Below are 24,737 nucleotides of genomic sequence, written 5' to 3' on the forward strand. Positions count from 1 at the left end.
GCTTTCTGTGAAGCCAGGCCAGCACAGCTGGTGGTGTTGTGCAAGGCAGGGAGAAGAGGATGGTCTCTGCTGACTTTGTTTCCAAGCAGCCACACTTGGTGAGGAAAGGAACAGAGTATCTGCTAAAGAGCTGAGTGGGTGCAGTGGGCTGGCCCAGGGGACTGCTGTCTGTGGAGATGGTGTGTCTTGTGGAAAAGGCCAGTGGTTGGAAATGCAGCTGTCTGATCCAACAAAGAAAACAAAGGCCTGAGTTTTTGGGGGTGGCCTGATCAGAGGGGATTCTGTCCTTTGTTTCTGACATAGGAATAATTTATGCATTCTTGTGTCCCTGCTCCATTAGCACTGGCTCTCCTACCTACAGTGTAGAGCAGCTCTGGCTTTTGGGAACAGACAGAATGGAAATTCTGAGGATGGAGACAGTCCAAGAAGCACCTGCTGTAGACAAAAAAAAAATCTGCTGGCATGCCCAGCCCAAGGCCATGAGATCACAGAGGCCATCACCTGGTTCACATGGGGCATCCTGCCTTGCTGATTTGTAGTCAGGGCAAAAGTGAGGTTGACCTGACTCTTTTGAGAGCCAAATTTGGCCCAGCAGGCACAGAAGAGCCGCATCAAAGCGGCACAAAGCCAACTGCTGTGTTATTTCTCTCAGCACTATCTAAACACATGCTTTTTATTGTGTTTTCACTACAGCTTACAGTGAGGGCTAGCAGAAGGGACTCCTTGATGATGATGATGAATGTTGGGTCTTGACACGGGCTCATTTAATCATCATCTGCCCACCCCAGCAGTAACTGCTCCATGCTGAGACCCCTGTACTCACCGTGCTCCCTCTGCTCCCCTCTCCAGAGCTCCCACCATGGTCAATGAGACCCAGCAGAGCTGCAGTGCCAGCTCCAGCTCCAGGTCGGATGGCGGCAGCAGCAGCGGGAGCGAGAGCTCCAAGGACAACTCGCGCTGCTCCACCCCGGTGCTCGACGCCGACCGGCACGAGCGGCTGCGCGAGAAGATGCGCCGGCGGCAGGAGGCCGGGGACAAGTGGTTCTCCCTGGAGTTCTTCCCCCCACGTACAGCCAATGCTGCTGTCAACCTCATCTCCAGGTGAGCGCTGCAGGGTGGGAGAGGAGTGTCTGTGGTGGAGGGCTGGGGAATAGCTAATGAGGCAGGCTCTGCCCCATGCTCTGTCTCCCCTTCCAGGTGACGAAGCAGGTAATGGGGCTGTCCTTTCCTGCTGAGGAGGGTAATGGACACCAGGTAACTTGTCTTCCTTGGAGGCCCTGAAGAGTTAAGTGCTGTGTTGGGATTACTGAGGGGCCAGGCTGTTTACTTGCTCCCACAGTCTGGGAATTTGGAGCAACCCCACTGTCATGCTCTGGGGCTGAAGCACAATGCTGGGGCAGAAAAGTACCTGTGGAAAGCAGAGAATCCTCCTTGAGGGGCTGTGTGCCAAAGTCCCTGGAAGAGACTCCCACTTGCTTTCAGAATCATCCAGCTGCTATGGTTTGTGCCTCTGCATTACTGAGGACTAGAGTTTCAGCCTCTGAGATAGGTGTCCCCATCTAAACTTTAAATGAAAAGTGATAGTTCTCAGTGGAGCTAGAAGTTCTTCTGGAGCCCCAGGAGCCACCATGTACTCACCTGGAGGAGAAGAGGGTGTTTCATAATTCTCTTTATAACTGCTGTATGCCAATGCCATATGTTAAACAGAAGGGCCTGTTCCAACTCAGAGCAGGAGAGAGACAAGTTAAGTGAGCCCTTGTCTCTTCTCTTAGGCACACTGGGGAACACAACAGAGTTCTGGTCCATCTTTTCATATTTGTGGCCTCTACAGTTCAAGCTGGGAGCAGGAGGTTGCAGCATGGTCTCCCATCTCAAAAGGAATGGGACTTGCACTGCTCTCTAGCAGAAGCCATGTCAGTCTAATAGAACATGCAGGGAGGAAGTGTATTGTACAGAGAACACCTCAGTTGCCTCTTCAAAGAGATTGTAAGCTCTTCCCCAGAGAGCCTTAAAGGATGGCTTTCCTTATTCACACTGGCCACTTGCTTAACTCTTAGTGCAGCACTTTTGTGGTCTCCTGCTGCTGTCACCCAAGCTCTCTCTGCCTGTTGCTGACATTCCAGCAGTGAGCAAGATACCCCAGGCCTAGGGAGGGGATTTGCCTACCTGGTGTAGGCTGACACAGCTCTAAAACCCACAGGTTTGACCGCATGGGAGCAGGTGGCCCACTCTTCATTGATGTGACGTGGCACCCCGCAGGGGACCCAGGATCTGACAAGGAAACCTCTTCCATGATTATTGCCAACACTGCAGTCAACTACTGTGGCCTGGAGACCATCCTGCACATGACATGCTGCAACCAGACCAAGGATGACATCACGGGGCATCTGCAGAAGGCCAAGAGGCTTGGGTTGAAGAACATCATGGCACTGCGTGGAGGTGAGTCCTGTGGTGTGCAGGGCTCAGCCTGTGCTGCTCTTGTGTTCAATTCCAGGGTAAAAGCAGAGAAATAAGATTTAGAGGCTCCTTCTGCAGGAATTAAATGTTGAGACCGAGCATTTCACCTGAGCCCTTTGTTAGTCCCTCCAGCTCAAGGGTAGACAAAACCAGTCCATGGCTGAAACTGCAGACTTGGGGGTTTCATCTTTGTCTTCCTTTTGATAGCAGGTTTTTACTGAAGATCTGAGTCCAGCAAACAGTTGGAGAGAGCTGTGGATTTGTTCTCTTTTCAGATCCTGCTGGTGAGGAATGGGAGGAAGAGGTAGATGGTTTCAACCATGCTGCTGACCTGGTTAAGCACATTCGCAGTGAATTTGATGATTACTTTGACATCTGTGTGGCAGGTAAATGTCTTCCACTGCAGAGTGGGGGGTAGGGTCTGAGACAGAGAAATCAGCTCAGCAGTCCCTCCCTGGATTGCTGTGACAGTACAATACTTCCTAATTTCTAGCAACTTGCCCTAACCACCAAGGTTTCATTTTTTTCCACCCCTCTTCCTCCCAAAGGCTACCCCAAGGGTCACCCTGAAGCAGAGAGCTATGAGACAGACCTGAGGCACCTGAAGGAGAAGGTCTTTGCTGGAGCAGACTTCATCATTACACAGCTTTTCTTCCGACCAGAAACCTTTCTCAAGTTCATGAAGGACTGTCAAGCCATTGGCATCACCTGCCCCATTATTCCTGGCATCTTCCCCATACAGGTGAAATCCAGTAATTTGGGTTTGGGGTGGGAATAAGGATCCAGGATGTTAAGTGTTTGTGGGTCAGGGCCTGAGAGAGAGAGAGGTCTGTAAATATCCTCCACAAAATTTCTGGGAAGTGAGAGTGCTAAACATGTGATAAATCTGTAGGTGGTTTGCTAAATTAAAGAGGCAGGTAATAACAAGCTGAAAAGGTTTTCTGTACCCATATGGCAAAAAGGGGTGTAAAGGACAATGTCACTAGTCCTAACTAACCAGTCCTGAGGTGTTAGTTTTCACTGTCAGCATGCAGGGCTTGGACAAAGACCTAAAAATCACCTAAAAAGACATGACCTGGACTGTGTTACCATCCTGGAGATGGGGCCTGGGAGCAGAATCCAGGAGACCCAGTTCTAAATCTGCCACAAAATTGAGACCAAGTGCCTGTGCTACCGGGATGTCAGAAAAGGGCCTTGGAAAAATATAAATCCCCTGCATCCTCCTCCAGGGTTACCACTCCCTGCGCCAGCTGGTGAAGCTCTCCAAGCTGGAGGTGCCTCAGGAGATCAAAGATGTGATTGAACCCATCAAGGACAACGATGCAGCCATCCGGAACTACGGGGTGGAGCTGGCAGTGTCCATGTGCCGGGAGCTGCTGGACAGTGGGATGGTGCACGGGCTCCACTTCTACACCCTCAACCGGGAAGTGGCCACCACTGAAGTCCTGAAGCGCTTGGGCTTATGGAAGGAGGACCCCAGGTGAGCAGAATGTACTGGTTTCTGTGAGTTCCACTTTCACATCCATCCAGCCATCCCACCTTCTGAAAGGAAACAAACTCTGCTTTTTTGCCTTTTTTTGTTTTTTTTTTCCTTTTAGCACCTTTCTGCATTTAGAAGTTCGCCCTTCCTGTAGCTCTCCAACAAGAGCTGGGAGGAATAGAGGGAACAGCTGAAGGAGGAGTTTGGGTGGTTGGTTTAGTAAAGTAGCTTTAAAAGAGCTGTTCTGGAACTTTAAAAATCCAGACTCTTAGAGCTGCCACTTGGAAGAAATAAGTTTTTGATGCCTGTCACAACCCCTCTTACAGGCTGGGTGCTATGTAAGCTCCCACTGTGGATTTCTAGGGTTCTCTGCAGCTGATAAAGGGAATGGGGAATTCTCTCTGAGTCCACAGGCTTCAGCACAGACAAGAGGAAGCAAAGGCAATTCTCAGCTGTTTTTTTCCTTACAGTAGCTTCCCATAGTGCTTTGCCTTACCTTTTCCAATTTCAGGTGTCAGTGCTGTACTCTTAACATTAAACAGACCCCTACTGAGAATCTTGTAAGGGAACTGCGGTGAGAAATACTTTCCATAAAGGAAAAAGACTTTCCTGTCCTACTTCTTGGCAAGCAGAACTCTTCTCAGCCTCTGTTATTGCTCTCTCCAGGGGAAGGGCCTCCAGGCTCTAGTGGAGAGTCAGCAGAGGAAGTGTGTTAATGTCTGCTCCTCCCATGCAGGCGGCCCCTGCCCTGGGCAGTCAGTGCCCACCCCAAGAGAAGAGTGGAAGATGTTCGGCCCATCTTCTGGGCCTCCAGGCCCAAGAGTTACATTTATAGGACCCAGGAGTGGGATGACTTCCCCAATGGCCGGTGGTAAGTGTCCCCTGCAGTAGCAAAGCCTGGTGCACAGTTGGTCTCTGTTAATGGGTGTCCTGGGCACACTTTGGGCTTCACTGAACGGGTGGCTTCCTAACAAAGTGGCCCCCAGTTGCTCGGATTGAATGAGGTGAGGAGAATGGCACCGAGATCTTGAGGTTTTTTGGTGTCTAGGTGGGTTTTGTTGGATACTTCTCTTCCTGGATGGCTGCCTCCCTGCACCACCAAATCAGCTCATCTTCCTCAGTGGCCTGTTAAGTCTGTGTCTGCTCCCCTTGCAGGGGTAACTCCTCCTCTCCAGCCTTTGGGGAACTGAAGGACTATTACCTCTTCTACCTGAAGAGCAAGTCTCCCCGGGAGGAGCTTCTGAAGATGTGGGGAGAAGAGCTGACTGGTGAGGAAAGTGTCTTTGAGGTGTTCACGTGTTACATCACTGGAGAACCCAACAGGAATGGGCACAGGGTGAGTGATGGCCCAGGAAGGGATGGTTGGTGTGGCACAGACAACAGTGCATGTTTCCCCTTGCTCCTGGTACTACATCATTCTTCTAAACAAGAATTGGCACTTCCCTATCCAAAAGGATTTTCTGAGACAGTGTTTGGAAGGGGATCCAGCAGCCAGAGCTAGGGCTCAAAATAAAAGGAAAGCTGCTACAGTATGACAGGACTGGTATCTATAGACTTCAGCAGTTGTTCTTAGAGTTGAGCATATCCTGCCCTGTGAACCAAACCTGGGAGTTCTCTCCTGAAGCAGGTGTGTTTGAGGCCATTAGGGCACTTCTGAGTTCCTTCAACACCCAGATGGCAATGAAGGGGTTCTTATACCCACTGTGAGCCACCCTTTCTCCCCATGGTAGGTCACATGCATGCCTTGGAACGATGACCCTCTGGCTACTGAGACCAACCTTCTGAAGGACCAGCTGGAGAAGGTCAACAGAAGAGGAATCCTGACCATCAACTCCCAGCCAAACATCAATGGCAAACCATCCACAGACCCCATTGTAGGCTGGGGGCCCAGTGGGGGCTATGTTTTCCAAAAGGTACAGTGCTATTCTAGGCTAGGCAGCAAAGAGTTATGACCCTGTTTGGCCTCTGTTAAGTTGGGAGGTCCCAGGCTTTCATCCAGATAATCTTTCTGCCTGCTCCTTATCTTAATGCCTTGTTGGTGAGGTGAGGCAAAGCTCCTTTGGTGTCCTAAGAGCCAGGCTATGTCATCTCTGTGGCTGACTTCAGGGCTGTTTCCTCCCACCTCAGATCATGTATTGTTTCTTGTTTCTACTCTCAGCAAGTAATTATTGGTGACTTCTTTCTAGAGCAAGGCTGTGAAGTTTTAGATACATTTTACCTGCTGCATCTGCTCCCATTCAGTGATGCAGAAAGCACCCGGGTCTTTCATAAAATGGGAATCAACGGGGTAGTATCTCTACCACCCAGCTTCTCATGGTGATAACTGGGCATTTATAAATTCCCCTGTCTGTCCTTCACTAAGGCAGAGTTCTCCACAATTACCCTCAGCCCACAGCACTGTGCTGTGCTGTTCACACAACTGCCAGGTTCCTTCCCTGGCCTGCCAGCAGTCCTGCCTCCCACTGTCAGGCATTTCAGGCCCTAGAGCCTTGCCACTAATGGCTGTGATAGGAATCTCCCATCAAGGTAAATGCCAGGCAAGTGGCTCATACTGGGAAACAAAGCAGCCTCGTTCAAAAGGGATCCAAACCGCCAAAGCCAGAGACCAGCAGATGGCAAATGCAGTTATGTTTTCAAAGGAAAAGATTCCCCCGAGGTGAGGGAAATCCATCATCTCACACAATAGCCAGGAAATGGGGGGAGGGGAAGCAGTTGTTGGGAGCAGCCAAGCACAGAGCAAGTACAGAATTGGGTTGTATAAGCACACGGGGAGAATTGTGAACAAAAGATGAGGACAGGGAGTGGTGCTTAGGAGAGCCCAGCTGAGACCCCCGAGTTCTGCTCTCACCAGGCTGGGCTGCCTTGGCAAGACACTGCTGTAGAATAGAGGTCAAGCACTCTGGCACAGGCTGCTTCCTGGTGCAGCAGTTGTGGTTACACTGGAGTTCATTCCAGCCTGTCTGCTTGCATGGGTGCAAAACAGGCAGGATGTAGCTTTCCTGAGCTCACTGTTCTGGCCTGTTATATCTGCTCTCCCCAGTTATTTATTTTTTTTCCCCAGCTCTCTTATGAATTTGCTCTGCCCTTTGCTCAGCCCTCCTCTGTACTACATGTTTCTGGGGATGAGCCATGCAAGGCAGCCCAGACTCCACAGCTCTGTCCTCGTTTGCCTGTATTTATCTGTCCTGCCATGATTTAAGGCTCTGACTCTCCTCCCCCTTCCCCATCCCTCCCTGCAGGCTTACCTGGAGTTCTTTGCCTCCAGCGAGATCGTCACGGCGCTGCTCAAGGTGCTGAAGAAGTACGAGCTGAGGGTGAACTACCACATTGTCAACGTCAAGGTGGGCTGTGGGGCACAGGACACGTCCCTTTCACCACCTGGGGAGAGAGGCAAATATCCAAGATTCAGATATCACTATGAACAAAGCCAGACATGAGGGCTGAAGGGAAGGGAAAGTAAAGCAAGTCAATTGTGCCATGCAGCAGCTGTTTGAGTTAACAAGGAGAGGGTAAATGCACTTGTTCCAACTCACTCAGCTCCTCCTCCAGCAGTTGCTTCAAAAAGGTTTTCCTTCCTTTGGCAGGGCCAGAATATCACCAATGCTCCAGATCTGCAACCCAACGCTGTCACCTGGGGCATCTTCCCAGGCAGGGAGATCATCCAGCCTACTGTAGTGGATCCTGTGAGCTTCCTCTACTGGAAGGTGAGTCCTCCCTCCTGCTGGATGCACTACTGTGAAATTCAGTGTCTGGTTAGGTTTTAGTCTGTGACACTTCTCACAGTTGAGGGCTGTTGCAATACTGGCTTGCAGAGGTCCAGGTACTGCTTCTCCTGCTCCCTCTGTGTAAGGAGAACTTTGCTGTGGCAAAAGCTCTTCTCAAACACCAAGTGCACAGTAACTTGGGAACTACCAGTGTCACTGTAGTGGGCCCCAGAGTGCTGGACAGTGGCTCTCCCTCCCCTCTTACACACACGCAGGGGCAGCACTGAGCCATTCATTGCACTGCAAACCGTGTCTCCTTTCAGCTCTGGGCACTTCCCCCTGACTGGAAAGCATGAGGCTCCTTGCTCAACTCCTGCCATTTTTACTGAGAAGAAGCAAGCCACAGGCTGGCCCAGCCACATGTGACACTGGGTGTCCTAAATTAAGTAACATGAAAATGTTACACAGCTGCCAACGCTTTTTTCCCCTGCCAGGACGAAGCCTTTGCCCTGTGGATCGAGCAGTGGGCCAAGCTCTACGAGGAGGAGTCGCCCTCTCGCATGATCATCCAGTACATCCATGACAACTATTACTTGGTCAACCTGGTGGACAACGACTTCCCCCTCGAAAACTGCCTCTGGCAGGTTGTGGATGACACTTTTGAGCTGTTGAACTCTCCAACTCAGCAGTGAAAATCCCTCTTACAATCCCTTACTTCCTCCGTCCATCCACTGAGAAGCAGCAGCAGCTCTTGTGCTGGTGATGGGCAACACACTCCCAAACCCACAGTATGTGCTCTTCTGTCCCCAGCAAAAAGGCTCCCTGAGCCCTTCTCACTGAACAAGAGCCAGAACTACCTGAACCTCTGAGCTGAGGCTCCAGACTGAGCCTGAAGGCCAGCTCTGCGGGATGAAGAGCTGCTAATGGCCGTGCTGATTACAAGAACAGAGAACTCTTGTGCATCAGTGTGATAAAACTCCATGGGATTCTGGTAACTTTCCCATGACAGAAATGCTGCCTTGGGGGCAGAAACACTCCTGTCAGCTGTGCCTATGTAAGGGGATTATTTCAGCTGTTACCAACCCGGAAAAGAAGGTCAAATTGCTTTTATATTGCACTCCTGAAATGTATTTCTTCATAATTGCTCATATCAGGCTATTTTGCACTCACTCCAGAAGAAGGTTCAATATTTCTCCTTAACTTTTCTCCTTTTATTGTATTCCCTGTTTTCTTTTTAATAGGACTATGTGAATTCCAATTCTGGATTAAGCTACTTAGGAATCACACTATTTCTTCAATTATGTATAATAAATTACGTGAATACAAGTGTCCCTTGTCCTAGGCTATACTCTGGCAGAGACTCATGTTGTTTGCAAACTAGTCAGCGTGGCACAAGGGAAAATTTTAAGAAAACCAATTGTTTCTGGGGCAGTTCTGCCTTTACTTTTAGTACATGCCCTGAGTATGGCCAAAGCTCCATGGCAGAGCAGAGAAAGCTTAAATCCTGGAATTTACTAAAAGTAACCAGCTACAATCTTTGGCCCAGAGCTGCAATGTCGAAGGAGTTGTGGTGGTCCTTTTCCAGTGCCTGTAGGGAAAGACAGCCTATCCTTCCTGACCTAATGACTCTTAACAGCCTTAGGCCCCACAGCATTGGAATAAGGGGTGTGTGGAGCTACTGAGGCTGCTTTGTGTACTTAATAATCCTGCCAAGCTACCACAGGCTAGGAAAACAAGACCTCGGGGCAGTTCCCAGTGGGATTTTGAGATCCCCACCATGCTGTGAGCATCTCTTTCAAACAAGCAAGGAAGAAAAGCCTTTTCCAGATTCTTCAGACCCTCTTGTTACAGCTGTCTGAGGCCAGGCTCATATATCCAGGGTAATTACAGGGCATCAATCACAGAGGCAAGTAATGGGAAGGTTGGGGATCAGACACGCCTGTCTCGCCTCAGCAAAGCTTTTGGTGCTCAGCTGTTCCCAGCAGGTTTCTCCATCCCTTGCCCATTCAGCACAGAAAGGAACCAGCAGGAAGCAGTCAGGAGGTTGGCCACCCACTGAAAGGCTTAATGAAGAGCTGATGGACCTAGACAGGGGGAGGAGGTGGGAGCCATGTGGGAATCTCCCACCAGGGGAAGAGCCAAATCTGAAAATAAAGACCTGTGTTTGCACCTACCCAGGACAGTCCAAACTTTGGAATCAACAGGATCTAGCACAGGTAAACTCTTGCTCATCTCTGAGACTGATGTATTTGCTTACTCCCCTGCTTGACACCAAACTCCTGTCCATGACAAAAACACTGAGTAAAGGGAGAGCCTATAAGACGGTTTTTTGACCTTTAATCAGAACTGCAGCAAAAGCAGGGTCCAGAGGAGAAGGGAGTGAAACCTCATAACAATGGGGAGTAACTTCTCCATTTATGCTGCTAAGGAGGTAGGATACAAGTCCTTTAAAGAGGACCTTTGACTAGGTATACCATCTCTTCCTGGTTGTCCTTTGGCTGTCACCCTTCTGGCCTGCAGCACTGCTTTTATCACAAGAGCAGTGTTCTCTTTCTCAACTGCACAGGACCAGCTCTTTGTTGTGACAGGAGCCACATCCTCCACGTGTCCTGAAATGAGCAGCAGCTGCAGGCAGTCCCCTTCCATTCAGCAGAGTCCTTTGTCCTTGAGCTGGAATGCTGTGAGCTGCTGCCACCTTCCAAAGGCCTGAGAGAGGGAAGTGGACAAATCAAATACTCTGGTGACCCTTAAGGGGTTGCAGCCACTCTCATAGAACCCATAAACACAGCTTTCCCTCTAGCAATGGCTCTGCAGCTGCCTCACCACTCAGAGCCCTTCCCTGCCTGTCCTGTAGCCAATAAATGACATGCAAAGCACAAATCAACGTGAGAGAAAAAAAGAACAATATAAAGAACAATGTCCCTCCTGCCCTCTAATTTCAGTACCTGCTCCCATCTCCTTAAAGCAGGACCTAATCCTGCATGGATCTTTGGGAGGCAGGCAGAGGAGTATCTGGGTATGAGTTCTAGGGCTTTGCTTGCTCACTCAAATTCATAGTGATTTGCCTGCCCCTGGGTGCAAGTCAGCACAGTCCTCCTGCACCAATGTGCAGCCTGTTTCTTCCCTGAGTGGGCTCTCCAGAGGCAGGGGATTAGTGGATTAACATCACTAATAACAGTGGGGAAGGGGGCACACGTCAGGGAAATTGCCTGCTGACACAAAGCTTTGAAAAACACCCAAAGATGAACCCATGTAAGGCTGGAAGCTATTTTCCTTTGTTATTGGCAAGTCCCATTCCTTGATGTATTCAACTTCTCCCCAAGCAAGTGCTTTGTGCATGGGGAGAGATACAGGGAACACCAGTTGTCCCTTGGGGGTGCTTTTTGGTCCACTGAGGCCCACAGAATTGAAGCACTGAATTCATAAATGCTTACCTGGGACAGGAGGCTCCTGGCTTCCTCCTCCAAAAAATTCTGTACCACATAGCTCTGCAAATATCTTCGCCTCCACACCCTCCAGGTCTTTTCTATGAGCCGCTGCCGGTCCTGCCAGGAACAGACAGTGCACAGATTAATTGGGCTCTGGCAAGCAAATTACCTCCCTTCCCTTGAGTCCCACCTTGCTTCCCAGTTGCCTTCCCGGGTCCCTCTTGAATGACTTTGCATTGGTAACAAACAGAGCTGACTAATAACAAAGCTCTTACTGTCTCCTGCAAATCCTGTGGCTAATTAAGTCCCGATACCCTGGGGAGCTCCAGCACAGTTCCTCAGTGAATATGGACTATACACAGGCGTCATCTTGTCCCCTGGGCAGGTCAGAGCACATCTCACACAGCTAAAGCCCAGGAAGTCAGGTAGAGCATGGGCTGAGAAGAAGAGGAAACCAAATGACAGTCCTTGGTAGGTTGTGGTCGCCAGTGGGATGTATCAGGAACACAGATGAGGACAAAGACCGTAATACTTGCTGTGAACTTTTTGCATAAGCCACAGACAATCTACACAAATCATCCTGTCTCAGCTTCCCATTTGTAAGACGGGGCAAAGCACAACTAAATCTGTAGATATGGCAGTGTGCCAGGCTGGCATTTAAAAAAGAACGATGGAAAAACGATCCACCGCAGCAGAGCAGGATTTCTGGTGCACACTGGTACTTGTTAAACCCCCAAGTCTCATTTCCCAGGCTGCAAGCAGAGCAGGCTTGCCCAGTAACACCCACCCCTGCCACCCTGGTGGCAGCAGACACTCACCAACACCTGAGCCAGTATCACCACTCTGCTGGCTTCCTTCCACTGGTGCCACCCCCTTGCCAGACAGAGCAGTCTCCTTTCGCGCTGGTGCCGGCAAAGGACCACTGTGCGATGCCACCACCTCAGGTATTTCCTCCTGCAGGCAAGGGAGAAAAATGAGCTTTACCAGCCCAACAGCCCTACGAGGGAGCCCTTCCCCGATGGCAGCAGCAAGAGGAAGCCCAGAGCCCCTCCACTCCACTTACCCGAGACGCTCCTCATCCCACTCCTCCAAGTCCACCTTGGCTTTGTTCTCCTCGATCCTTGCATGTGCATGAGAGGGTCCCACCACATCAGGTTTCTCCACCAGGTGAGGGAGCTGCAACCTTTCAGCCCTGTTCTGGTTTCTGTAGATCACCAGCCAGCGCTGAATGGCACTGGGAAAAAGTCCAGATGAAGCTGAACCCTCTTCTCTGCCTCTTCTGCTTTCTAGGAAAGGAAAGAGGAGTCACACAGGAGCTAACCTTGGAGCTAGACAGGGAGAGAGCAGAGCTGCCATGAGTCCTTAGTCCTTTGGCTCAATATGGAAGCAACCCACAGAGTTTGACTGCCATGAGGTTCTACTCCACAGAGAAATCCCAGTCAATTTGGCTGGCACTATTTCCCTTCCCTCCTCACACACTCCCCACATGGCCCCACCATAGGAAGAGAGGAGGGAGCATTTTCTTACTCAGGGGCCAGGACAGAGCCATCTTCCTGCTTTTCCTAGCCCCTATGAGGGTACTGCGCTGCCGTAAGCACTGGGAAAAGGCAGCTGCTTTGGTCCAGTAGTTGCAGGCCTGCAAACAGAAATAACACAGCTGCAGCCAAGAGTAAACACAATGCACACAGACAGCACTCACACAAACCAGCCTTAGAGACACACTTATGCCACAGCCCTGCAGATACTTTAATGTGCTAGACCCCAGGCTGGAAACTGCACAGATGAGCTCCCAGCAGGACTGACTCAGCCCTTCCAAATCAATCGACCTCTTTGTGGTTTGCGAGCTGTGAGCCCTTTGAAAAAAGCTGCAACTCTGACAGCTCACTCTGCTCTGCAGGGACAGTGATTATCCCATCTCATCTTTCGAGCAGAGGGAAAGGAGTGCTCTCATCTCTCTGGTCAAAATGTCCCCTTTCCTTATTGCTGTGCTCCAGATGGTTCCTGCAAGCGCCAGATCATGGTGATGAAGTTGCATGCACAGTCTGTAAAGAATTTCAAAGCAGGGACTAAGCAGTCACCACAAATCAAATTTTTATACAAGCCTTGTCACTGAATTCTCAGTGCCTCGTGACTCACTGAGCCTTCACGAGGGAACAGGCAGTTAAGAATAACTGTCTCACAGGGATCTCCACCTTCTCTTACCTGTTTGACAGTGGCCACAGATCCCAGGCGCAGGGCTTGCTGTCCTCGTGCAGCCACTCGCCAGCGGTGACAGGCTTTACCTGGAGAGGGGGCCTGCCACTTGTGGTTTCTCTCTCCTGGCACTCTCTGTTTAGCTCTCAAGAGTTTGTTCCTCCACTCAGTAAAGCTCACAAGTAAGAGACGGTGCTCTCTGACCCTTTTAAACTCAGAGAGGGCTTCGCGCTGCCTCAGACTACACTCAGTGACCTGGGCCCAGGTGATGAGGCACCTGAAAAACAGCACAAGCATAGAAAAGTGGTAGATGCCTGAAGTCACATTTCCATTTTAGACCAAATCCCACCTTCTCACCCAGCCTGCAGCGTCCCACATAAACGGTCAAAGCAAGCCAACATGAAAAAAGGCTGTTCCTATTATTCCTTATGCAATCGACATTTATGGATCTTTCTCCACACTACTTATTTCTCCAGTGCCTCATCTTTGGGAGGTTCAAGTTCACACTCCTCAACTATAGTGTCTTTCTGCTGAAAACTTGCCCTCATTTTACTTTGGGTTCCCAACACTGTTACCTCCCAACTACTCAAAGCCCAGGAGGATGTCTGCTTCCCTTTGGCCGTTTTAGCATTTCCTCCTCTTCAAAGGAAAGTGAATCCAATATTACACTACTCTCTTTCCTTTGTCTACAAAATAAACACTTTTCCTAGGCTGCCCTGCCACTACACACAGTGGATCCCTCAAAAGAAAAAAAAAGGAATTAAATTAGTCAGTCTTCAATCTTCTTCTGTGCCAGCAGCTGACCTTAAGGGTGATGTTTGATGAAGGCTTTTTCTTTATGGGATGAGAACAAAACTGCTAAAATCTCCTTCAGCATGGAACCCAGCAGACTCCTGAAGTCTGTTTGCTGAATTTAAGACAGCAGCTTGTTGTCAAGACTCAGATTTTAGGTTTTTTCTTGGCTGTCACAAACTCAGGGCCTGTGCTCGTGGGATGTACAACTCGAATCTTTATGGAGACAATTTTATTCCAAAAAAATCAATGTCTATGGGAGTTACTATTAACAGCACTCCAAATCTGCACCCACAGTAATCTCTCTCTATCTTACAGGCTGATGCACAGGAGGCCACCCTAGAATCCAATCTGCTTTTAACTCCTGGCTTATCCTTTTGGTTCCTTGTTCCACTTGGACTTTCATTATGCAAATCACCCCACTGCAGTATAGGGCAGAGGTGTAAATATCCTCTGCCTGGCAGGCTTCCTGGAAGATCAAGAGAATCTATTGCAGGTTATCCTAGCATGAAAAATGCCCCCCTCAGAAGAGACAGGGCTCAGCCTGTACCATATCCAGGTGAGAAATTAGAAATGCTGCCTCATCAAAGCAGACTCAGAAGGAAGATTAATGGTGGTGACACACTCAACAGGAAGGAGCAACACTAAGGACTTCTCCCAAACACAACCCCCACCAGGGAGCCACCACAGAGATGGATTTGCAGAGGAAAATGCAGTTGGGTGGGGTGAGTGTAGCATCACAGCCACCAAAGTTTCACTGGGTTTTTAGTTGCTCTTTCCTCTGCAGATCTTTGTCTCCTCTCACCCTGACCCTGCAATTCAAAAGGAAACCTGCTAGGGCCAAACCTGCACTTCTCATGCCTTAAATGAACCCTCAGCATAAATAATCTTATCGTTCTTATCCTCCTGAGTTATTTCAAAGAGAAACACCTGAACAATTCCTGGTTCACTGAAGCTGGACACTTCACTGCACTTCAGCCAGGCACCAGCCTCACACAACATAAACCACAAACAAAACTGTTTTCAGTGAGAAAGCCACTGAACACAGCTAAGAGAGAAAAGAAATTAAATTCTTATGTTTTCGGGATTTGCAACATAACATAAGATTGCAAACCATACTACAGCTTCAGCTATATTGTAACTAACACCAAGATGAATTGAATATCATGGTTCTTCAGAGGCTTTACTGGATATTGCTTTGCTGCAGGAATATATTGAACTCAATTTTTCACATTAAATTAAAATCAACACACTGTGTCCAGAATCCTAAAAGACTCAAGTCTGTAAACATCAGATCTCTGTAAACCTCTGCCCTCTATTCCTTTCAGCAAATACTGACTAATTCCTGTGAAAACAAGGCTTTCAATTTTTTAAACTACACAAATTTGTTTGCATCTCCCTTGATTAGGGTACAAATACAACACTGCATAACTATGACTGAGCACAAGTTCTGGAAAGAAGTTTTGAATGAGAAGAATGAGATGGGGAGTGTGAGGCTAAGGATAAGAGACTCTCCAACATAGAAGCATCCCCAGGGAAGTGCTCCTACAGAAGCTCCATTTACACACAAGTTATCTGCACTTTCAAACCCAAGCTCTGCTCTGAACACAATGGATTCTCTCCTACATAAATTGCTCTTCACTCAAAGCTTCCCTCAGAAATGCTTTGAGGTCAGGAAACAAACCTGTGCAGGAGAAGACGTTCCCAGAATAAAGCAGCATATTTCTGCTTCATTGTTTGGTAATACCACGTCTGCAGGACCAGCCTCTTCTTCTCCTGGCAGCTGTGCTGAGCCCACTGCTGCTGCAGCTCCCTCAGAGCACGATTCCCTGGGAGAGAACACACCACCTTGCTGAGCTCAGTCCAATGATTTTTCCATCACAGAGCCCAGACAAGAGCAAAGAACACATCTGCTGTAAACACCAAATGGAACCAGACTCCCTTTAGCAGCTAAAGAGACTTTTCAATTCAGCCTGTAGTTTTCTGTCTGCAAGGCAGTCAGACCTTCTTTTTAGTTTTCCCTGCAAGAGATCACAGATCACTTCCACTCTTATCTGCAAGGCAGTTTTCCATCAAAAACTGGGAGTGTTCCTTCACCACCACAGTGCAAGTAGCACTTAGAGCACATGGAATCCCTTGAGAGACAGGATCAGGACTGTCAAGCCACCCCAAAGACACACCCTGTTCCTGCTGAAGTACAACCTGACTCTTGGGTCTGAGGAGGCATGTTCACACTTGGAATGCTGCACTGAACTCCATTTAACTCCCCAGCTGCTGAAATGCACTGCTTGAGGGCTCCTTTGGTAGTGGACGTAGAGGTGCCAAAGGAGCATCTTCCCTACCAAAGCACTGCAAAACAGCAGGGCCCCTGTCCTGCTGATAGCCAGAAAAATGCAGTGACACAGGCACTTACTGACCCCTGGACTAGTATGCACCTTTCCAGAGGAGCAGTGCACAGAATTACAGCCAAGAGTGGGGCTTTCTCCATCCCAGCCATTCCCACAGCATCCCTCTCCCAAAGACATGGGTGCTGCTGTGGGGTGGGGTCACTCACTTTGCCAGCAGGAATGCCAACGCTTCAGAGCATCAGCAGTGACCTGGTGCACGTGACACATGAATCTCCGGTCCACCTCCACTTTCTGGGCCATTCTCTTTTTCCACAGGCTGAAAGCCATCTGGCAGCAATGATCTCCATGTTTTAGGGCTGCTGCTGCTTTTCTGTTCTTATTTTCCACGACCCACTGGTGCCAGCTGAGAAAGGCTCTGAGAAAGACAAAGGTCACTGCACCAACCGTAGGAACAACTCACACAGATTCCCACCCTTGTAACTGAAACTTTAACAACAAACATACACGAGGCAGTTTTAGAAACACATCTGATCTGTTAACATCCTTTTCCCATTAAATATCAGGGGAAAAAATGGACAGGGCAAGTTGTTGGGAGTAAGGTGTTCTGTCCTGGTGGTGCCAAGCCTGTTGTGCTCTTCAACTCTGGAATCAGTAGAGAGCAAGGCCAGTTTAGTGGATTAGGAAGTTACCAGGGCTTGTTATCAGCAGTGCTGGCCTTGCTCTAATTTGTAGGTCATCCCATCCAACCAGAAATTATTGTGTTCAGATATAATAATTTTGAAGTGGGTAAAACCAGAAAATAATGGGCTGCAAAACTCCCACTGAAGACAGAAAAACACAGCTGGACGAAGAATTTTTTTTTTCTTATTTTTAAAGCAAGTGTAAAGCTTTCAAAACAGAGAGCTTTAGGAAACTTCTGGAAAGCACAATCCCTACCGAGACAGCTGAACGTGCCTGAAGTACTGCTGGACCTTCACAAGCTGTTGAGTCCGAGCTGACCAAACAATGAAGTACCTCTGCAGGCAGCATTTCTCTGCCTGCTGCCAGCAACTCTTCACCTCCTTGTCAGAACTGTAGTCCTGTAAACCAGAAAGGCAAAAAAGACCTTGAATTGCTGTTATACCACAGTTATTCTGTGCAGCTCAGCCCTTTCTCTTGCTGCTGTGACTTCTATGATTGTAAGAGTGACCCTGAGCAAAGCTTCAATCTCCCAAATCTTATGTCTGAGAGAAAAGAACAAAGACAAAACAGCAGTGAGACCTTCCATATGCTGATTTTGAAACCCAAAGGCTCTTTGCTAAATTGGGTTATGCAGAAAACACTTGTACATTCACATTTTATGTACCACTTTCTGGCCTCACCTCTTCCCATGCAGAGTAACTGGTGAGAAGCTGGTTATTATCGTCTGGACTCTGCAGCACCAAAGTCTGGAACTCATCTCCCACAAACCAATTTCTTCTGCAAGACAAAAGTGTTGGGGGAAAAGAGAAAGAAACAAAAGGATAAAGTATCTGGGAAAATGGTGTGAGGTGATGTGAGGGGATATCCAGCAGGAAAGAATTCAGCCAGACCAAACAAAGGGCCACTGCCACCAGCATCCCAAAGAACCAGTCTCCAACTCACCCAGATCCAGTGCTCTGTAGAGGAAAGGAGGTCTGCAAGCACAGCTCCCCACCCAGCTCAGCTGGCAGCTCTGTGCACTGGTGGAGTTGCAGGAAAGAACTGTGACATGGCAGGTGTGTGACATCCTCAGAGATCAGAAGGGAGAAGCCGTGCTGGCTGCTGTCACTGAGACTGCACTCCTGCGGGTGTGAAGGGAGGACCACTTGAGGGGAGTGTCCTCGTGGGGAAGCACTCAGGTAACAGTTCTGACCAGGCCATTTACTCCTCTTTCTAACAAGGATTCAGGGAAATCCAGAATGCATCCAAAGGAACTGCAGGCTAGCAAGTACAGCTCTGGAGTGCACACATGTCATGACGGGAAAGTTATTTCTATACTGAATGGAGAAATACAGATATTTCTCTACTGAGGAAAGAGCATATACACTGTCACAGTGAGGAGGCTCTTTATACCTCATCCCTTCCACCTTGCAGCCACAAACAGAAGCAAGTGTGCAAGGGAACCTCACCAGCTCAGCATCTTCCAACATCATTAGATGATGAACCAGAAAAGGGCACAGAGAGCGCTGACTTTACACTTTCTGATTCCATTTCAACTCCAGGACCCCACAGATTCAGTGCTCCTCAGCATTAAATTTTAAGCACAGTTTGCTGATGACAACATCATGTTGAAGCAGAAATTTTCACCTGAAAAAGCTCAGCAATTTAATACTTCAGAGCAGCCTGGATGTCTCAAGGCCTCCTCACCTTTTCCAATGAGCTTTGAGAGTTCAGAGTAGCTGCAGCACTGCTGTCAAAGCCAGATGATATTGAGAGGTCCTCAGAAAACAGCATGGCAAGAGGTTCCTCATCAACAGCTTTGTGCGAGTGCTTAGAACTTTGTTCAGTTGTCTTCAGCGTGAGGTACTTTTGGTGCCACAGTTTCAGAGCTTTTCTGAGTCTACACTGCTCCAAAGTCTGAGAGAAATAACTGAGACAGAAGATATTGAGACAGCAAAGTGACAGAAAAGGGATACTATGGATGATCAATGGGGTAAAAGGAGTTCTTCCAAAAGGATCAGAAAGTCAAGGGGACACTACTAATGAGGGCAGGGCTCCAGGAACTGGCTCTTCTGCACTCACTCAGCTTTGTGATGCTCGCACAGCCTTGCTTTCCACAGCAGATACACCCTCTGCAGCTTCAGCTTTTGGCAGAAGTCATCAAAAGAGCAGTCTGTTTTCTCCAGAAACTGTCTCTCCACAGTCCACAATGGCTGATCTTCAGGCCTCTTTGTCACTCTCTTGTCAGCTTCTGAGCTTATAACTGCTCCTTAACCAGATACATAAAGGAACAAGAATCATTTGTCAGATGGCATTCCCAACTTAGACCAGCCCAGCCCCCAAACTGCTTCTTCTCAGCGAGGTTTAAGACTTCCTGCTAGCTTTATGATGCAGATCAACTAATCTCCCTGTAGCTTCACTGACACATCCAGAACTAGTGCTCTGCCCACTCTGGTTTGTTCATACCCTGTATCATCTGAGCCCCTCTGTTATCAGGCTGTTTTCAGCTGGTTTTCACTGTACAAGAAGAGGAAAAAGGTGCCTAAGCACCTCCAAGTCTTAGATTCTGCACAGACCCCAAGCTGCTCACCATGATGCTGCCTCCATTGTAGGAGGAAGAGGTTCACCACTGCCTGCTTATCACCTTCTCTGACCTGCAGCATCTCAACCCACAGATGGAAATGCTTCCTCAATGATACTGCTCTGAGACGGGCCAGGTTGCACCTGTTAAGTGCCTTCTGCTCTGCAGCCTCCTTCCATGCACTGAAGCACCTGAGAATACAAAAGGCAAATAAAAACACATTTAAAAAAATGTGTACAAGTTTGTGTCTCTTTCTGAGAGTGGGTTTAGTTCAGGAAAGACAAACAGAAGCTGTCATCTCCTGAGCTTCTATTTGTTTATTTCAGCAAAAAGCCACAGTCATGCTCAAAGCACAGCAGCACACTGGCTGCTCTCAGGTTTGGTCTCTCAGAACATCAAAGCTCAGGACCAAAAAGCTTTGGCAGTGCACAGGAGGCAAGTTGTAACATCTCTGGCCACAGTAGTTCCTTTTCATGTTTCGATCCCTACTTTCATCCTTATTAACTCCTAAAACAAAAGGATATGTGGCTTTAAGATGGAACAACACATCTGGGTTGGCTCTGCCATTCCTTGGATCTTCACAGTGAACAGGCTTTTCACATGAAAAATAGACCCCCCTCAACTCACCGGGAGATTGAGGCTCTTTGGATTTGAGTTGTCAGTGCTAAAATCTGTTTCACTTCCAAGCATCGGGAACGCCACATCCAGAGAAGGTTTCGTAGCTTCTTCCTTTCCAGCAGGGCACGGGCTTCCGAGAGCCTGGTTTCCTCTTTGCTCAGCACCTCCTTCTGCAGGCGCCACAGTCTGAAAGCTGCTGCGTCGCAGGGCAGGAAGAGATCACAGGAAGGAAAATAACTTAGAAGAACTTCCAACAGTTTAGTGTCACACAGAAAACATCCCCTGGCTGAACTCCAGCTGCCTGGGAAAGGGAACTTAAGGGAGGCAGCTCACGCTGCTGGAGCAAGAGCACCTGCTGCAGCTGAATTCATACAAGGGACAAGGCAAAAGGGGTGTGACACGGTGAGAGGCCACGCTCCACCGCCACAGACACTGGCCCACCTGTTTGCAGAATCAGGTTCTGAAAGAGTCAGGTCAAAGCAACAATTACACATAAACCAAAAATCATGGTGAAACAGTTCTCCAAGCTGTTCCAAGGCCATGCAGTGTGTACTTACCAGCCAGGCGTCTCATGTCTCTGATGGCTTCAGCTCTCCAGCAGAACTCATTTCTCTTACTATGACGAAGCTGTGTCCACAGCTCTCCCTCCACCCTGAAAGAGGCACAAACATACTTTAACATCCAGCTGCCCAAAAAGGTACTCACAGAACAGAATCCAGAGCTTTCTTGTCTGGACTTCTCTTTTTGGACTTCTCTTTTTTCTGGACTTGTTATTCTGCCTTCAGAATCAGAAGGCTCAACAAAAGGTTTTTCTTTTGACCCCCATACTGTCAAACTATCACAAGAGACTTCAGTATTGCCTCACTCCACACACAGTAGAGACACTATAACTGCTAGAGTACTGTAGTATTGCCTCATTCCAATCTTGTTTACATCTGTATCACATATGCAGGTAACAGCTGAAGCCAAGAATTAGTACAGGAGTATTTCTGTCAGACACTCAAACACCAGTACACAGAAGCTCTGAAATAAGATTGTTTAGTTCTTAAAACTGAGTTACGAATTCTTGCAGTGTTTATCTACAGCAATACATCCAAGGACAGGGAAACAAGTTTGCCATCATCTGAGAAAAAAATTTCCCTGTGTTTGTAAAGCTCTCACCTTGTCCAAGATAACAGAAAGAGAATGCTCTTGGCTTACCTACGAGCCTGCTCTGCTTCCTTTGAGTATCCTGTTGTAAGCTGATGCTGAGCTGAGGTTGTCATAGTTGCTAATCTTCCTACTCCAAAACCCCCTGCTGATGAACTTTGGGTATAAGAATATGGCTCAGGCCGCAGAGCTTCCTTCTTGCTCCGTTTTGCCACAGCTTCCTTCCACTGAAGAAGAAACCGTGTGATGAGAACAAACTGCAGAGTACTGGGATCAGTGTCCCCATCGCTGAGTTTCACACGGGGTACCCCTTCCTCCTCCCTATCCAAAGAAGATTTCTGCCCTCTCTGACTGCACAACAGAAAGCTCATGGCACCATCCCACTGCCCCTAGCCCATCCTCACCCTGTGGAAGCTGGCAGCCAGCAGAGTGTTAGCATGTCTCCTCCGGGCCACCTCCAGCTGCGCCCTCCTCCAGTGCACAGCCCACTGCAGAGCACCAAGGCCCTTCCGAAGCAGCTGCTCACTGTAGAGCTGCCTGGCTGCAGCCCTTTTCCAAAGGACGTGTCTCCTCCAGGCCTGGAAACACCTTCTTAGGATTTCTCTGTCACACAAGTGCTGGAAACTTAAAAAGAAATAAAACAAAAGTGAGCTCCAGCTAACCGAAAGGGAAGTTAAACCAGCCAGGAGGTGGCAATCAGAGTTCAGCCATCAGGCTGTAAAGAAATTGTTTCAAATCATTCTCTCTAAAGAGTGAAAAACCTGCAGTCTCTCTTCAAATTAAGGAACCATTAAACTGGTAGCAACCTCACACACAGGTCACAAATTTGAATCTGATCTCGTGACCTTCCCTAACTCTGCAGTGAGCATGCTGGAATTTGCTGCACTGAAGAACAGCACTGATGGGTACCAATGCTTTCTGTTGCTAGCAACAACCAAGGCTAAATTTAGAAGACAGAATTTAAAAGATACATAAATTATTTTTTTAGATCATACTCAATTCTAGAGACAACTCTTTGAAAAGAAAGGGATGCAGGCCCTCAGCAAACACAGCAGAATAATGTAGGTTAAGTCCTAAAACCAAATGCTCCTCAGCCCTCTGCAGCAGTTCTCCTCCTCTGTTAACTACCAGCACATTCACACATGAACACAGGTTTTTTACCTTTGTTCATTCACCTTCAACGACCAGAGGCTGTTTTCAGAGGCCTGCAAACAGACAAAAGACAGTAACACACAATTATTCCCACTACTCCACTCTGTTGAAGAATTTGTCTTTGTGGCACAAGTCATTCTGGATGGAGACCAGAGCAGTGCTGCCTCGGAGTCAGGTGTTGTGTCAGATGCCTTGGACACTGCCCCACCATCGCTCTGGGAATGCTCTTACATACTCCAGACGTGGAAGAGCGCAGCAGAACTCAAATCTTAGGGCCCTGCAACCACGCACAGAGTAGAAACCAGTTTAATGCTTTCCCTCAGCATGCGGATCCAGAGAACATAAACAGGTGTTTACATTCCCAAGAAAAACCAAGTGAAAAAGCTGGTCTTTAGAAAGAAGGAAATGAGATGGAAAGATGCATCTGTTGGGATGGAGCAGGACCGTAGGAGAGAAGATTCTGGCCATTCAGTACCAGGAAAAAACTACAGGACAAGCATCCCCATCACTTGTACCTCAGCTCTGCCCCTCTAGCAAGTGGCAGAAACAAGCACAAGCAGTACCTGTGACCAGGGATGCTTCGCAGTGAGCACACCCTCACCTCTCTGGACACAGTTCCCTGTGTCTGGCTCCCTTCTTCACAGCACCGTGGTTCTTTGGCATTCCTCTCCACAGAATGGTCTTCAGACTGGTTGAGACTGGCATCATCTTCCAAATTCCTCCAGCTGCCTTGGTAGGAGTATTTGTTTGTTTCTTCTCTGCTCACATTCATACAATCTACATGAGAATATTCACCAAAGCCTTCTTCACCCTGAATACCCAAAGGGCTGGACTGGCTGCTGCCCACCACAGCCATCCTTCTGGCTGCTCCTGATCTGGGGTCACACACATCTTCTGACTCTTTGATGCACTTAACACTAGGTTCAGAGTTGTTGACTTCTACAGATTTAACACTAAGCTGCTGGCCTGGGCTAAACTCTTTATCTCCAGGAGGAGAATCTACCCTCACACACACTTCCCCTGGAGTTCCATACATGGCTACACCAACGTTCATCTGACCCCCTCTGAAATCTGTCTCCAGTGACACCTGCAGACCCTCTGGATACAGACTGGCTGGAAGGTTTTCCTTCCAAGATTCAGCACACAGAGATGCCCCATTAGATGTCTCTTCTCCTTTAAGAACCTCTTTTGGGGAATGACTTTTTGTGTGAACATAAAGACTAGCAGCTTCCAGAGTTGGCTTTGCCGGGGGCTGCAATCTGAAATAGGGGGACCAACTGTAGGAGGATTCTGCTTCTGTATCCACTAGCCTGCCAGAGCCCACTCCAAAAGCAAGGGCTTGTGGTTGGATGACACCTGAAATTTTTATTCTCCATGTGTTTGAGTCCATGTATCCATATCTGTGAGAGACAGAGAGAGGTTCTGCATGACTGAATTCCCTTGCCACTGCACTAAGGCTCCAGTCTTTAGCAAAGGGGACACCCCACTTCAGTCTTGCCTGGGCAGCACTGGTCCTTGCTGCAGCTAGATGTTCTCCCATGGTCAGGATACTGGGAGCTGCATCATCAGCAGCTAAGTACAAACGGCCACTGACTGGGGAAGACCTGGGCTCCAGAGGGAGGGAGCCCCGTATCCCCATCGAAGCACTTTGTTGCTTAAGCCTCTGGATTGAACAGTACAGGCTAGCAGAAATCTGTGAGGATTGCAAAAGAGACTGAAAGGAGTCCAAATCAGACGGATCGAGATCCCCCAAGGTCAGGGCTGAACTACCACAAGCGTTCACACTTTCACCTGAGCTCTTTGAAGAGGGACACACCCCTACCTCAGGCCTAAGAGAGAAATCTGCAGTGTGAGATGACAAATGTGCATTGACCAGGGAAGGGTTCACAGGATCCATACAAGAAGCAGCCAGGAGGCTGATGCTGTTGGGTTTTCCACTGGATAGTCACTATTCTTGTTCCTGTTTTGGAAATAGTGATGACAAGGAGTGTGTGTGGAGCAGGGACCAGCTGCCTTTGCTTCCTGATGGTGTTGGGGAAAGTCAATACTCTCGCTCCTTCTCCCTTCTAAACCACAAGCCTCAAGGTGCAAGGGAGATTCTCAGCAGGGAGCACTGACAAATCAAGATGGGGACTCTGTGAGCCACACACTTCTTGTGCTGCAGCCTAGAGCACA

General features: G+C 48.5%; 2 protein-coding genes across 3 annotated transcripts; one reads left to right on the forward strand and one right to left on the reverse strand.

The window, feature by feature from the left end:
- The first annotated feature begins 1,171 nt into the window (after positions 1-1,171).
- MTHFR (methylenetetrahydrofolate reductase) lies at positions 1,172-8,987 on the forward strand. The gene is made up of 11 exons (XM_018079534.2): positions 1,172-1,254; positions 2,201-2,439; positions 2,733-2,843; positions 3,006-3,199; positions 3,687-3,937; positions 4,674-4,808; positions 5,093-5,273; positions 5,668-5,850; positions 7,177-7,278; positions 7,522-7,641; positions 8,136-8,987. Exons 1-11 carry the CDS (start codon positions 1,244-1,246, stop codon positions 8,331-8,333), a joined length of 1,725 nt encoding a protein of 574 aa, XP_017935023.1. The 5' UTR covers positions 1,172-1,243; the 3' UTR covers positions 8,334-8,987.
- Positions 8,988-9,977: 990 nt separating this feature from the next.
- On the reverse strand, positions 9,978-24,707 carry CUNH1orf167 (chromosome unknown C1orf167 homolog). 2 transcript variants are annotated; one of them, XM_018079542.2, is made up of 20 exons: positions 23,164-24,707; positions 22,572-22,615; positions 21,815-22,034; positions 21,462-21,637; positions 20,819-20,913; positions 20,271-20,457; positions 19,653-19,834; positions 19,145-19,331; positions 18,770-18,992; positions 18,026-18,204; positions 17,764-17,860; positions 17,339-17,481; positions 16,609-16,817; positions 15,739-15,883; positions 13,272-13,539; positions 12,597-12,705; positions 12,133-12,355; positions 11,888-12,023; positions 11,076-11,186; positions 9,978-10,347 (listed from the first exon to the last, which is right to left on the reverse strand). In XM_018079542.2, exons 1-20 carry the CDS (start codon positions 24,457-24,459, stop codon positions 10,288-10,290), a joined length of 4,290 nt encoding a protein of 1,429 aa, XP_017935031.2. In that variant the 5' UTR covers positions 24,460-24,707; the 3' UTR covers positions 9,978-10,287. The 2 variants fall into 2 exon arrangements, with proteins under 2 accessions (XP_017935031.2, XP_017935032.2); XM_018079543.2 differs by having other exon boundaries at positions 20,271-20,454; positions 23,164-24,706.
- Between the last annotated feature and the right edge of the window lie 30 nt (positions 24,708-24,737).

The sequence above is a fragment of the Manacus vitellinus genome, unplaced genomic scaffold, assembly GCF_001715985.3.
Source record: "Manacus vitellinus isolate BGI_N305 unplaced genomic scaffold, ASM171598v3 scaffold_46_pilon, whole genome shotgun sequence".
NCBI classification, from domain to species: Eukaryota; Metazoa; Chordata; class Aves; order Passeriformes; family Pipridae; genus Manacus; species Manacus vitellinus.

What these genes read in the sequence shown, in the direction of transcription:
- MTHFR (XM_018079534.2), top strand. An exon ending in CTTTGACATCTGTGTGGCAG is followed by an intron (nt 2,844 to 3,005) that starts GTAAATGTCTTC and finishes TTCCTCCCAAAG; the next exon opens with GCTACCCCAAGGGTCACCCT. An exon ending in GGGGCTATGTTTTCCAAAAG is followed by an intron (nt 5,851 to 7,176) that starts GTACAGTGCTAT and finishes CCCTCCCTGCAG; the next exon opens with GCTTACCTGGAGTTCTTTGC.
- CUNH1orf167 (XM_018079542.2), bottom strand. Translation starts at nt 24,459, where the DNA reads ATGGATCCTGTGAACCCTTCCCTGGTCAATGCACATTTGTCATCTCAC. An exon ending in CTACAGAGCACTGGATCTGG is followed by an intron (nt 17,861 to 18,025) that starts GTGAGTTGGAGA and finishes TTTGTCTTGCAG; the next exon opens with AAGAAATTGGTTTGTGGGAG. An exon ending in GTTACTCTGCATGGGAAGAG is followed by an intron (nt 17,482 to 17,763) that starts GTGAGGCCAGAA and finishes TCTGGTTTACAG; the next exon opens with GACTACAGTTCTGACAAGGA.